The sequence below is a fragment of the Aulostomus chinensis genome, chromosome 2 (genome assembly GCF_037954235.1).
Source record: "Aulostomus chinensis isolate RoL2024-O1b breed Wild chromosome 2, RoL_Achi_v1.0, whole genome shotgun sequence".
Taxonomy (NCBI): Eukaryota; Metazoa; Chordata; class Actinopteri; order Syngnathiformes; family Aulostomidae; genus Aulostomus; species Aulostomus chinensis.
The window spans coordinates 10,241,519-10,255,132 of record NC_141321.1 but is presented as its reverse complement, the minus strand read 5'-3'; the positions used below and the strand labels follow the sequence as shown (position 1 = coordinate 10,255,132).

The 13,614-nt window shown below is 43.5% G+C and overlaps 1 protein-coding gene across 1 annotated transcript; it reads left to right on the top strand.

Annotated features, from left to right (window-relative positions):
- Positions 1–186: 186 nt before the first annotated feature.
- Positions 187–11,376, top strand: LOC147269041 (uncharacterized). The gene is made up of 15 exons (XM_086193617.1): positions 187–339; positions 1,088–1,223; positions 1,871–2,061; positions 2,324–2,428; positions 2,860–2,998; positions 4,601–4,751; positions 4,923–5,055; positions 6,155–6,307; positions 7,859–7,896; positions 8,031–8,060; positions 8,173–8,339; positions 8,417–8,889; positions 8,990–9,089; positions 9,650–9,899; positions 10,604–11,376. Exons 2-15 carry the CDS (start codon positions 1,101–1,103, stop codon positions 10,693–10,695), a joined length of 2,145 nt encoding a protein of 714 aa, XP_086049743.1. The 5' UTR covers positions 187–339; positions 1,088–1,100; the 3' UTR covers positions 10,696–11,376.
- Positions 11,377–13,614: the final 2,238 nt, after the last annotated feature.

The following is a 13,614-nucleotide window of genomic DNA, read 5'->3' as shown; positions in this document are numbered from 1 at the left end:
GAATTCTGTGACATGTTAATATCTCACACACACACACACACACACATTTACCTGCCAGCGAGGCCATGCCACGCCTATCAAATGAGGACCCAGTCAGCTGAGTTTAACTAGAATCAATGAGACATTTCAGACGTTCTTCTTGACGTGCATCTACAGTGGAGACTATTTCTGTGTCTGGTCCATCCAGTTTTACTCCATTGTTGCTAAACTCCACCTGAATACCTAACAGCTATATAGGACTGACACATCTCTTGTTCTCTCTTACTGGTACTGAAGACTAAAACCTTAAGTGGAATAACACAAGACTTTGGAAGGAAGAGTGGCAGTTGACTTCTAAAGGTAATGAGATTTATTGACTTTACCTGGTTGAAGTATTTCACGGTTTTATTTATTACTTATTGGGGTTCTTTTTCATTTGAAGATGAGAAATAGGGCGAATGTAACCAGTTTGTATGCAGATGGTTATCTAGCAGTGAAACCTGTTAATAAAACAATGTGGCTGTTAAAAAAGGGGAAAAGAAATCTGTTAAAGATGTTCCGGGAGCAGGCGCCAACTTGTCAGATCACAACCGAAGGTGTTGCTCAGCTCCGGAGAGAAGCGCCGATATCTTCTGGAATTACAAAATTCGTCGGTTTGTTGAAAACGAAGCAGCTTGAAGGCTAGTTCTTAAGAAAAGCTGAAGACGTGGCTGTTCAACTCACTTCTTCTCTAAACCTTGATTAGTGGCACTTTCATACACCCAACATACACGACCATCAGCTTGTAGAGCCTGCATGTTCTTCCCATGTCTGCCATCAGACATGTAAGTTAATGTTCCCCGGATCGTCAGGTCTGTGTTCCAGACGTTCGCTCGCTCACCCACAAAATAATTTCTGGCTTAGACGGTTTAGATTTATTTCGAGAACTGCATGGTCACTGTCAACGTGGACTTTAGGCCTGAAAATTCGACGCAGACAAGTACGTTCACACATTTCCCAGGTAATTGGACCTGTTCAACTCAAAACAAAACTTCACGCTTCTATTGAAGCATAGAGGTATGTTAGTTTTCAATGCTGAGACTAACAATCCCATTCTTATTCTGTGAAGGAGAGGACCTGAGATGCACTACGGACTAGTTCTAGGAATTCTGTTGGCTCTGGTCTGGCTGGGTCCCGCCTGTGAAGCTTCCTCTCTGGGACTGGTGGTCCACGTGGAGCCCTTGGAAAATGATGGAGGGATGATGGTGGGCAACATTAAGAGATTTATTATTTTGTTTGAGAAAAAAGACAGAAGGAGATTTAAAGATGTCATTCACCTTTAAAAGACAGGTGTTTTCCCCACTTTTTAAAAAGAAATTTAAGGAATGTGTTGGCATTAATGAACCCATTAATAAACCACTAATAAATAATGTGGGTTTTTTTCCTTTTGGTGAGTCTAAACTTATATTTAGAAATTAACACTGTGACAGAAGGGAGCCTTCAATTGATTTTGCGGGGTTTCCACACTTAATATTTACTGGTCAAAGCACATCCACGACAGCATAATCTCTAGAATCCCTAAAGCTCCCTCTGACGATACCTCTTCCTGTGTTTAAGGTAACTCTCTAAGAATTAATCATCTTGATTTCATTTAAAAATAAACATCTCATTACAGCTCCACTGTGCCATTAAATTACACAGGGATCTAGATCCGTCTAGTCCGTCAAACATCTATTATACACAGGCCACTGAGCGCTCTTGGTTTTGGAAAGCAGTGAGAGTGAGAGGTGCTGTGTGGTGAGGCCTCCTGGCCCCCAGAGTGACGGCCATGTTCTCTGATGCGCGTTTGTGCCTGAGCTCCTCGTTCAGCTGGATTCTCCTCCTGATTCATTCTCCTCTCTGCTTCTCACAGCTGAGAGCTCATTTCACCGCCATCGTTCCAATGCCGTGTCCGGCCTTGACTGGGGTGTGTGGCACAGACGTGGACTGTGTGACTCACACCACCCCGTTACCCTTCGAGGGCACCAAACCGGGTTCTGGCTGGTGTGTCCGCCAGTGGCAGAGATCAGTCGCCAGTAACTTCAGTGACACCATCCTCCTGGGGTATGACGCCCGCATGTTGTCACCGTATTTGTATCGACAAAAATGTGCAATTCTCTGTCTTCCTCTACACCCGATGCCTCGTCAGGGAGCAGTCTCAGTAATCGCTGAACTCGACTGACGGCTTTGATGAGTTTATTTCTCTCCCTTCTCGCCTCTTTCTTTTATCTTAAGTCCTTAAGTCCTGTTTAAAAGGAGAAAATCTTTGGTTCATTTTGTCTTGGTGTGTGTGTGTGTGCGTGTGTGTGCGTGTGTTTCTCCTTAGGTCCAACACCCCTTTGTATGTATCACTGAATGCGGGCCCACATGTCCGAGCCAACAGCGGGAAACTCAATCAGCCGCCTTACGTCGCTCTCCCTCCTCCTCTGAGGTAACGCTCACCAACACACTGGAGCGAACATCCCTGATATCCTGGTGCCACTGCTCAGGACCAACAAGATGGCTGTCAGCCCTCCTACTGATGTGAACACACGCCGCGAGAGTGTCATATAGTGACTCGAAAGGGTTCAACAAGTCAGACGTTCTGCTCAGATGTGACACATTAAGATCAAACCAGTTTATTTAGTTACTCTTAACTTTTGGAGAGGAATGTCACCCCGTACGAACTAATAAAGCTTCAGAACAAAGCTTGAGAAGACGCTTAATTAAATGTTTAAGGAGAAGTCCCGCGGCCTTTTGTCAGCATGCAGACATGCCTCCTCCCTCCCACCTCATTCACGCACTCTCCTCTACCTTCATCTCACCTTGATCCTATCCTCTCCTTCCTCTCTCGTGGCTGCTGGCGGGGTGTGATGGCTGCAGGGCCCGTGCGAACTGTCCCCACCACTTCCCCCTGTCTGTCAAAGACCTGGACGGGGACAAGGTGCGCTGCCGCTTCGCTCGAGAGGACCGGGGCGAGTGCCAGAACTGCACACAGCACAGTTTTATCGAGCTGGAGCCGGTGAGTCCGAACAGAACCAGAAATGGACAAAATACACAGCCCCAGTACTTGAGTCTAGTATAAATTTTTTTCTTTTTGTATTGCTGAACACTTCAACATTTATAAATAAAAAGAGGATTTTTCTATATTTTAACTTACTCAAAAATCTGAGTGTAATACTTCTTCTGGGAGTACTTATACCACCGGTCGTTACTGTTTACTGAGTACTGCAAATGTGGTTCCTGGGACGAGCATAGACTGTATAGGAAATTAAAGAAGTGTGATAGACAGAGGTGGAAGTCTTCAGATGGTAGAGGAGGATGTGAATGTAGATGTTCTCAAAGCTGACGGAAAGCATTTAGGAGAAGCAGGAAAGCAGTGCATCGTGGCTACATCCACAGTTTCATACGGTTCTACAGTATTTGTACATCATATACACATTTCATTCTTGCGTTTTTCTTGGTGATTGTATCAGTACTTCGCTGCAGCAGTTGCTGCTTATTACGTCGTATGTTTAAGTCTTAATGAAACGCTCACCTTCGTGAGGCTGATTATAAGTTTTAAACTTTAATAAAAGTCTTACGATCAAAAATAGCATGAATAATCCAAGTCCATGCACACTAGGAAGTCTGACAAATTATATGAATGACATTCAGTGACACAGATGTGTCAAGGTTGTTGTTTTTTCTGGCCTCCAAGTGCATCACACAATAAATGATGTGGAGGAAGTGCAAAAACAAGGAAACATGCCATCCATATTGAGGTCATGAGGGAGAGTTGGAGAACCTTCACACTATAAAACAAGGAAATAATCCATATTTTCAGATGTATTTATACAATGATGTACAGCGACACATTAGAGCACATTGTGAGGATTTTTAGAGGGAAGCCCTCTCGAGCCCACTCGACACACATTGTTTTTCCTTTATTTTAAATTGTTTTTCACCTGTTGATTTAAAAGCTGTCAGAAAAGCGTATTGGAATTGTCTCTCCGAAACGTACTGAAGTATAAAGAGGGATAAACTGGAAGAATTATAACTTGTACTTTATGTACAATGGCTGCAACTGGTGATGGATTGTGCACCTTGATTTAAGAGAGTGTGAAGTCACGCATACTGATACTTTCCACCTGATACAAACCTCTTGTCCCTTTCTAAACTGAAAAAGTAGAAGAAGAAGAAACATTAATGCAATGTCACCAAGCAGCTTTAGAGAGAAAATGCCTCACACTAGCAAGTGGTTCACAGCAGAGGGGAGGAAAAGCAGTTCGTCTTTGTTTCATGGGGTTGGCAGCTCCCAGATATCGATCCTCATCATAGCAGTCCGATTTGTTCGTTTACACTCTTGGATTAACTGGTGTGTGTGTTCGGACCGATGTGTCCGGTCCTTCCAGCGACGCCCTCAGCTGCAGCTACAGTATGACACACATGAGCGCTGTCTTTACTTTGAACCTCAAGCATCTAAAACTCCGCATTTGCATCCTCATATTTTTCAAATATAACCGGTGTCAAAACAAGAGGGCCTCTTGTTACTGAAGCCCTGTGGCTGTTGTAGACCTCGGATTGAAGTTAGGAAAGGATATAAATTTCTTCAATCTAATTTTTTTTTTTTTTTTTTAACCAGGATCAATGTATGTTGACGTTCACTGGCGCTGCACCGGCGGGACAGTACTCTATCTACCTGATGGCAGAGGACCTGATTCCCTCACCCAAAACAAGCCATATCAGCAGCAACGACCCCCTCAGCTCCATCCCCGTGCACCTCTCGCTCACAGGTCAGTCAGTTCATCTGCCACGTGCGCCTTCTGTGTGTCATCAGTCACCGGACGCCCATGCATGCACACTTAGAGGCACTGTGGGGTGTTACAACCTTTTTGGACTCCTTTGAAAGATCATAAAATAAAAGGTCCAGTATCTTCCTGTCTCTTTCTCTGGCTTCCTTCCAGTGGAGGAATCGTCTACCAGCTGTAGCGATGAACCTGTGGCAACAGCTGGAACCCCCAAAGAGGACACGACACTGTTCATACTTCCCTACCAACAGGAGACGATGGAAGTCATGTATACGTCAGAGCTGGAAAGGTGCGTCCAGGCCTCTTACATCTTTTTTAGTTTCTTTTCACTTTTTTTTTTTTTTTTTTTTTACATCTAAACAGAATACATAGTAACAAAGAACAATTTGAATAATCAAGCTGATGTGACCCAAAGTCCCAGGCGGAGTTGCTTAACTGCCTCGGCAGCTCTTGCCCCGGAGATTGGACGACAGTCCAAGTCCTTCAGAAACAAAAAAACATGCCACTCACTTCCAACCCACAAACACATGTACTAATAGACCTATCAAAAACACAACCAAATCTGAGTTAACTTCAAATGCAACTGCTACTTTTATAGTAGTAAAGTACTGTTCTTTATCTTTTAGTTCAAACGTTCTAAATAAAGGTTAAATCTTGTTTTATTTCAGGAAGTCATCTCTCAAAGTCTACTGTGAACACAAAGAAATAGAAATAATTTCATTATCTTAAAGGAATTGTCAAAGACTGCTTACGACTCCTTGTAAAGAAGTGGGATTTAATCTCTTTATCTCTTCATATAAATATGATGTGACTCTCAGTATGGGTGTATTTAAAGTGATCTTTGAAGATGTGAAGCTGCAACCTGCCGCCATGTGAACTAACCTGTGATTGAAAGTGTTGCTTCACCTCAAGGGCCCACCACACCCACATGGCTGGTTTACTCTTCATGCAGCAGTTATATAAAGTCCTTTAACTCTGATTGTGCGAGGTGTCCTGCCAGGTCGTGACGACAGTAAACCAGCACGTACACTGGAATTAGATTATCTTTGTTTTTATCATGACGAAACCCCCTTCGAATGTCAAAACACAGATTAAAAATATCTTCCTTAAGAAAACATCTAATAAGCCTCACCCTGACTGGTAGAACACAACTTTGCAGTGGAATGAGAAAGTAATTTCTTTGGCATGTGCACAATGTATCTGTGACTGTCAGCTGTGACGGAGGGCCTGGGTTCATCAGCCGCAGACATCTTATTAATTTACTGCTCTCTGACGCGAGTGCATAAGCTGTCGTGGATGTGTCAACGGGGTTCAAAGTGTTCATTTCACACATTTGCCTGAGCTACACCTTCCTACCATTACTAACAGCATCCTCTCTATATTTGCAGTGTTTCAGAGATAGCAGTGGTTGGCCCCCCCAAACTCTTCAGGGTTAACTTCAACTCTGTCGGCCCCATGGCGAGCTTGACTATGGCCTGGATCCGCTCCGAAAACAAACTGGCTCGTCTGTTGCCCATCTGCTTTGTTGCAAATACTGACAGGTTGGTTAACTAAATAGCGCAGATGCTTCCAGATTTAGAATTCAATTCAACTTGTGAGAAGATGAAGGGCACTTTAATGGAACCTGGGAAATAAGTTAACTCGCCATTCTCTTCAGAGCCAGACCAGAAGACAGAGACCCTTCTTCCCTCCTCTGATCTGCATCAAGGAGCTGAGACTCTCAGAAACAAGCAGACTGCTAGTTAGCTTAGCGCAATGAATGGTTGTGGATGGGAATTGGTGGCATACCTAAATCAAAATTCAAATTCACTTTCTATATCAATAGGCGGCACGGTGGTGCAGTGGTCAGCACTGTCACCTCACAACAAGAAGGTTCCGGGTTCCAGTCCCAGCTCCATCACAGGATCTTTCTGTGTGGAGTCTGCATGTTCTCCCTGTTCCTGTGTGGGTTCTCTCTGGTACTCCAGCTTCCTCCCACAGTCCAAAGACATCAAGAGGGGACGAGGCTGATTGATACTCTAAATTGACTGTAGGTGTGACTGTGAGTGTGAATGGTTGTCTGTCTCTATGAGTTGGTCCTGTGATGGACTGGTGACCCGTCCAGGGTGAACCCTGCCTCTCACCTGAAGACTGCTGGGATAGGCTCCAGACCCCCCCGCCCCGCGACCCTTAACAGGAATAAGCGGAAGAAAATGGATGGATGGATGGATGGACTTTCTATCTCACTTGTCTTTGCCTGCATTAGAACTATAGTTGTTAACTGTGGTTGTGTCGAACATTTCTTATAAAATAACAATTGAGGGTCAATTTTACTATCAGATACAGAGTCTGAACTACTTTCCTGAATGGGCGCAGTGATTTGACGCAGCACCTCAAAAACTCCATCTTAACTTGGGCCAACAAAATGGAACACTTGTTAATGACTAAAAGAATGAATGTCCTGATAATCATGGCTGACTTTGTAAGAGAGGATGATTTTGGATGGAGTTATGCTAACACTTCTCATCCTCTCCCATTCATGTCAAGCTAAGCTGACTAGCAGTGGACTGGTCTCTGTGTGTCTCAGCTCCCTGATGCTATAAATTCAGGAATACAGATATGTTTATACTATGGACAAAGCTTTGACATATGAAGTGATTTTCTATAAAGACACACGTCAGATGACTTCTTCAGTATTGCTATCAGTGGGAGTAAAACAGTCTTTACACTGTAATGATATCACTCGTATAAAGTACAAGAATCGTACTAAATTGATGTCAAATGAACCACAACACCCGACTCAGTACCACAAAGCTTATTAAAAATGTAGACGACTCACAGTTTTAAAGCATGGATAGAGAAAAGTACATCCCTGTGTGCAGAAAGGAAACACAGGTCAATGTGGCACCCATGTTGCAGCAGTTTTCATTGGGATTGTCGAGATGATCTGGCAAACAAGCACATAACGTAATGATTTGAAAAAGTCTGAAGAGTGTGGAAAATCTGAGACTTCAGACTTTGTATCTTGTGCGCGTTAAAACAACAGCTGCCAAACAACAGCTGCCAAACAAATATCCATATTAGTGTTTGATTTACACTTCTTGTCTTTCCAGTTTGCAGTCAGAGCCCAGATGTTTGTGGCTGTACCAAAGTAAGACATCTTATCTTCCTCTCAGGAATGTCAGACATGCTTGCTGCTCGCTGCTTACTGTGCTGTAGCGCACAATACCTTAAACAACTCATTCACTATTGATGATTTTAACTTGATTTATCTACTATTTTCAGGGGAGATGAGGACCCTCCCTGATGGAACAGGTGCAGAAAATATTTCACTCCCATTCAAGTTTTGTGTATGATTCAAATACTCTTCATGCCTGCATGTATGGAAGCGTGGATCAGCTGAGCATATGCTGCTGTCTGCCTGCAGAGCTGAAGTGTGAGAAGACGGAGATGACTCTGGTGCTCCCAGTCAGCTCCCTGAGCAACATCAACCTGTCTGAGCTGCAGCTGAACAGCCCCACCTGTCCCGTCTCCTACAACGACACCTACCTGACAGCCCGTATCCCCTTGTCCGGCTGTGGCACTGAAGCTGTGGTAACTTTCCTCTCCTCTTTTGTCCTTCCCTCATTCCTTACCAGCTATAGATCTCCTGACCCTGTTCTTTTTCGCAGCACTCCGGTAATGAGCTGGTTTATACCAACACCTTGAAAACAGTGCGTCCCTTCACCATGGTCAGCCGCCAACCATCTCTCATCCTCCCTCTGGCCTGCCGCATTCCCGGAGTCCAAGCCACTGGTCCACAGTACAAGATCAACATGCCCACAGAGACAGAGACCTTTGGTAGCGTTGCCTTCTCATTGAAGTTTTACTTCCCGGGGGAGGGTCCCATGGCAAACCACACACGCAACCCAAAGACACGCTCAGTGTACCGCCCCCTCTCACGCCTGCGTCGAGAAGCAGAATCATCATCAGAGCAGAACAGCACATCGGACACTGAAACTGGGGCCATCGGGTCCAGAATCACAGAGCTGGACCTCCATGTATTGTCCAACTGCTCTGTGGAACGAGCCGAGATGATCGTCAGCAACTGCATGGAGTCTGAGATGGAAGACTTTGCTGTGTCCTACCCCATCCTGGAGCAGGGGTCAGTAACTGATGATCGATCAGTGTAACAACACCATCATCCCCAACTGGGAACTGTGATCACGTGAACTCACATGGTTCTTTCATGATTTCTCCTTCAGGTGTGCGACCTCCAACAGTACGTTAGAAATCCTTACGGAGACATCCACCTCCAAAGTTTACCGGCTGGATATGAGCAACATGCAGACCAAGGGCACGACGGTCTGTAGCTCCCCTCCATTGTTTCTACACCACTGAATGCTGTTAGAACCAGTTCAACATACAGTGGAGAAAGCTGCAGTCAAACAGGACTGTGTGTGTGTGTGTGTGTGTGTGTGTGTGTGTGTGTGTGTGTGTGTGTGTGTGTGTGTGTGTGTGTGTGTGTGTGTGTGTGTGTGGGCAAATTTATTTGTGGCTTGGCAGAGTGGGTTTACCTCTTGGAAGAATGTTAGACAAAGTTGGTGCAGAAGTTTAGTTCCCAGACATCATAAATAATAATTTTTATGTCTTCAGGTTCAAGGTGGTGTTTTGATGATGATGATGATGATGATTATTATTATTATTATCATTATTATCATTGTTTATTTTTTATTTTTATTTACTTGTTCTGTACTCTGTGTCTTTTGTGCGGTGATATGGATCCACCTGGGTCTGAAATAAAGAATTATAATAATAATAATTATTATTATTATTATTATGAATTTAGGTTTCAAAGTTCTAAAGAAAGCTTCTGCATGGTCTCCACCCCTCTAAAGTGTATCTGTTGACTTTATCTTGTTTAGATGTACGTCAAGTGCACAGTCAACCTGTGCATCGCCACCATGCCCTCGGATAAGTGCCCTGATCTGTGTAGCCGCTCTTTTGACCAAAGGGTGCTCCTCACTAGTCTGTACACTAAGACCTACACGGTGAAGTCAGGAGCTGTCAGCCTTGTGGTCACCACTCCTTCACCCAGAGTAACACGAACAGCTGCTCCTGTAGCCACTCCAACTAAGGCTACGAATGGTCCTGCTTCCACGCCCTGCTCACGTGGTAAGATGCAGCATCTCTTACTTACTTATGTATTTATTTATTTATTTCAGTACCAGTGCATTACCAATTTTATTGTATATTAGTAGAGGCAGCAACCAAGAAAGAAATGCTCCATGTGCATGATTTAGAGTTCAACTATCACATAAATAAACCCCCCCCCCCCAAAAAAGCAAAATCTAAATATTCACAGAAGGTTAAAAAGAGCTGTTCTCTGATTAAAAACTGATAATTTACACTCCATTCTACAAAATCTAGCCTTTTGAGTTGCAGCACTTCACCTGATTTTCATCTTGATGTCTTGTGTTCTGTGCAGCAGGAGATCAGTTATTAAATTCCACTGAGACATATTCTCAATATTTGGTTCTTTCCACTGACGGGAATTAAGTTGAGTTAAATTTGGGACAGCTGAAAGTGTAACCCAGTTCTGTTCAACAGCACCTCAAAAAAATAGCCATTACGATGAATCAGCACCATTCAAACCGATTCAATAATAATGTCACTCTACTGTATAACCCTCACTAAGGGAGGCTTATTGCAGGGCAGCACTGGAACACAGGAGGGCGCTGTCACAAGCTGTGCTGCCTGCCCGTCACTACCCATTAAATGTTTTTTAATCAGAAAGATATTTGAAGCCACTGTCACATTTTAGATGTGGAACCCCAAACACAGAATAACTCCCCTTCTTCTCCTCTCTCTTCCTGCAGCTCCTACCTCCCTCCAGCCTGCCTCCTTCACGGCAGTGGCGGTGATTCTGACCACCATCAGCATATTCCTTCAAGTCAGCTTCCTCCACTGAACATGCGGAATGACAATCTGTCAAGATATGGCGCGATACATATTCCTTTGCATTGTATAGTTTGAGCTGTTTCAGAGAATCCAGTTGAAGCAAGAGCACACTACATGAATGTCAGAATAACAGGACTTTATGGATGGCTCACGTTATATTAACTTGTGCAGTCTCTATTCTGACCTGTAAAAGGCAGATAAAGCATGTTTGGATTACCCCTCCTCTTTGTTTAACGTCAGAAATGATATATTTAAGATATTAATAATTTTTCATACAGGAAATATATGTATAGGAGGGCAATACTGCACTATTCTGTAACAATACTCCTACTGTTAGCTGACGATGCTGCATTTATGAGATGAATTTGTTCTGCACATGTTGGAGGTTAATTTTAATGTAAATGTTCTGTGAACTGACTGACGGTCAGAACTTCTGGAAAGAGAAAAACAAAAATATCATCACGCTTTCCTTGAGAGCTCTTACTGACTGTGGATGTTCGTTGTTTTTGTTATCCCATCGGGGACAGGACTAGGACTGTAACCCACTCGTTGTTAAAGGAATGGAGGAATAATATCAGCCAATGTCACCAGCTGTAACAGTAAAACCCCTATTTTAAATCAGTGCATACGTTATAATAACAGATTGTGTAATATATAACTTCATTAAAGTTACAGAGCTTGTTTTTGTCCATTTGAATCCTTTACTACTTCAAATGCATTCAGTGATTATGCAGACAGACTTAAATGTTCTCTTTGACTTGTAAAGGAGTATATTTACAGCACTGTATTAGTACTTTTGCATTAATAAATCTAAGCACTCCCCGCTACCATATGTTGCATCACATGTAAATACATGTACAATAGGTTGGCATAAGTGTCAGAGATTCTCACTGTAAAAAGCCAGTAATGCGTTAGCTTAACCACAAGCTACACAAACTGTTTAGTTAGACTAAAAAACTACCAGGTGTCGGTGTGAGTATGCTGTATTAGGATCAGTGTTGTGTTTTCAGATCTATTTTACAATGTGGCAGAAATGACTTGATTTGAGTTACTTTCTTCGTCGTTGTCTTCCTCTTCTTCTACTTCTTTTTTCTTTGTCTTCTTCTTCTTCTTTATCTTCTTATTATTACATGGCCATGTAAGCCTCACAAGCGTGTCCTAAGCTGCTAGTTTGTCTCCATGTTAAGGACAATGGTTGGGTCACTGCCATTTTAACGATCTCCAAAGCTACAAAGAGACCTGGAAATACGAGTAATTTATTTTGCATTACATTTACATTCGAAAAGGTTATATTTATCTGGCTTAAAAATGGTGAATTCAAATCTGTCCATATTAATTTACCACTGTAAACACCAAGGATGAAATAGTATAATAGTCTAGGAGCCAGGTCCAGCCTACAGGATATATATTTTTTCATTCTAACTAAAGGCCTCCTGGTCTAAGAGGGTCCAACCCCTCCTCTGGGTCATATAAAGCAAAACCTACTGTCTGAACACACACACACGTTGTCTTTCTTCATCTATTTCCCTCGTGATGGACTGGTGACCTGTCCAGGTTGTACCTGCCTGGCACTCAATGACTGCTAGGACAGGTTCCAGCCCCCCCCCCCCCCCCCCCCCCCCCCACACACACACACACACACACACACAAAACCCTTAACAACATAAGCAGCATAGATGGACCGGATGGATTGATGGGTTCAACCCCCCCTTTTCTACACATCATGAAATATTATGTAGCTATGAATATTCCAGACCTACAATTGTAGTAACTTGTGGGATTTGGTTAAAAATAAAAAGTATCCTGAATCAAAGGGTAAATGAGTCAAATAAGTCTGATGTTCTTTGTCACCTCCAAAAAGAAAAAGAGACAAAAAATACAGTCAAGGGCAGCACGGTGGTGCAGTGGTCAGCACTGTGGCCTCACAGCAAGAAGGTTCCAGGTTCCAGTCCCGGCTCCAGCACAGGATCTTTCTGTGTGGAGTCTGCATGTTCTCCCTGTTCCTGTGTGGGTTCTCTCTGGTACTCCAGCTTCCTCCCACAGTCCAAAGACATCAAGAGGGGACGAGGCTGATTGATACTCTAAATTGACCGTAGGTGTGACTGTGAGTGTGAATGGTTGTCTGTCTCTATGTGTTGGTCCTGTGATGGACTGGTGACCTGTCCAGGGTGAACCCTGCCTCTCACCTGAAGGCTGCTGGGATAGCACCCCCCCCCCCCACAACCCTTAACAGGATAAGTGGAAGAAAATGGATGGATGGAAAACAACCAAACAAAAATAACAACAAAAAAACACAAAACAAAGTTGACTAAGAATTGATAATCTATGATATGTGCCCAGGATAACATGTCATTCAAGGACATTTACACTGGACTTAAAATCAGACAAAACTGAATTCTCAATCGCCAGCTGTCAAGATAGAGAAGGCTTCGTATCAGAGTTCATACACTACCACTGCTATTTATGATGAGGAACGTAAAAATACGGGCTGCACAGTGGTGCAGTGGTCAGCACTGTGGCCTCACAGCAAGAAGGTTCCAGATTCCAGTCCCGGCTCCAGCACAGGATCTTTCTGTGTGAGTCTCCATGTTCTTCCTGTTCCTGTGTGGGTTCTCTCTGGTACTCCAGCTTCCTCCCACCATCCAAAGACGTTGTATCCTAAGTAAGTTGTATAAGATAACATACATAACGTCCAATACGGTACAGTCGAAGACCAAGAGTCTCCTCTGCTGCTGAGGATCAGTTCATCTGAGTCACCAGCCTCAGAAATCACAAGTTAACAGCTGCTCAGATTAGAGCCCAGATAAAAGCCACACAGAGTTCTGGTAGCAGACACATCTCTGCATCAACTGTTCAGAGGAGACTGTGACAACCAGGCCTTGATGGTTAAATAGCTGCCAAGAAACCACTACTGAGGAAAAGCAACAAG

Coding starts and splice junctions, on each gene's coding strand:
- LOC147269041 (XM_086193617.1), top strand. CDS start 1,101: ATGCACTACGGACTAGTTCTAGGAATTCTGTTGGCTCTGGTCTGGCTG. Junction 4,752..4,922: donor CGTGCACCTCTCGCTCACAG/GTCAGTCAGTTC, acceptor GCTTCCTTCCAG/TGGAGGAATCGTCTACCAGC. Junction 7,897..8,030: donor ATGTTTGTGGCTGTACCAAA/GTAAGACATCTT, acceptor TACTATTTTCAG/GGGAGATGAGGACCCTCCCT.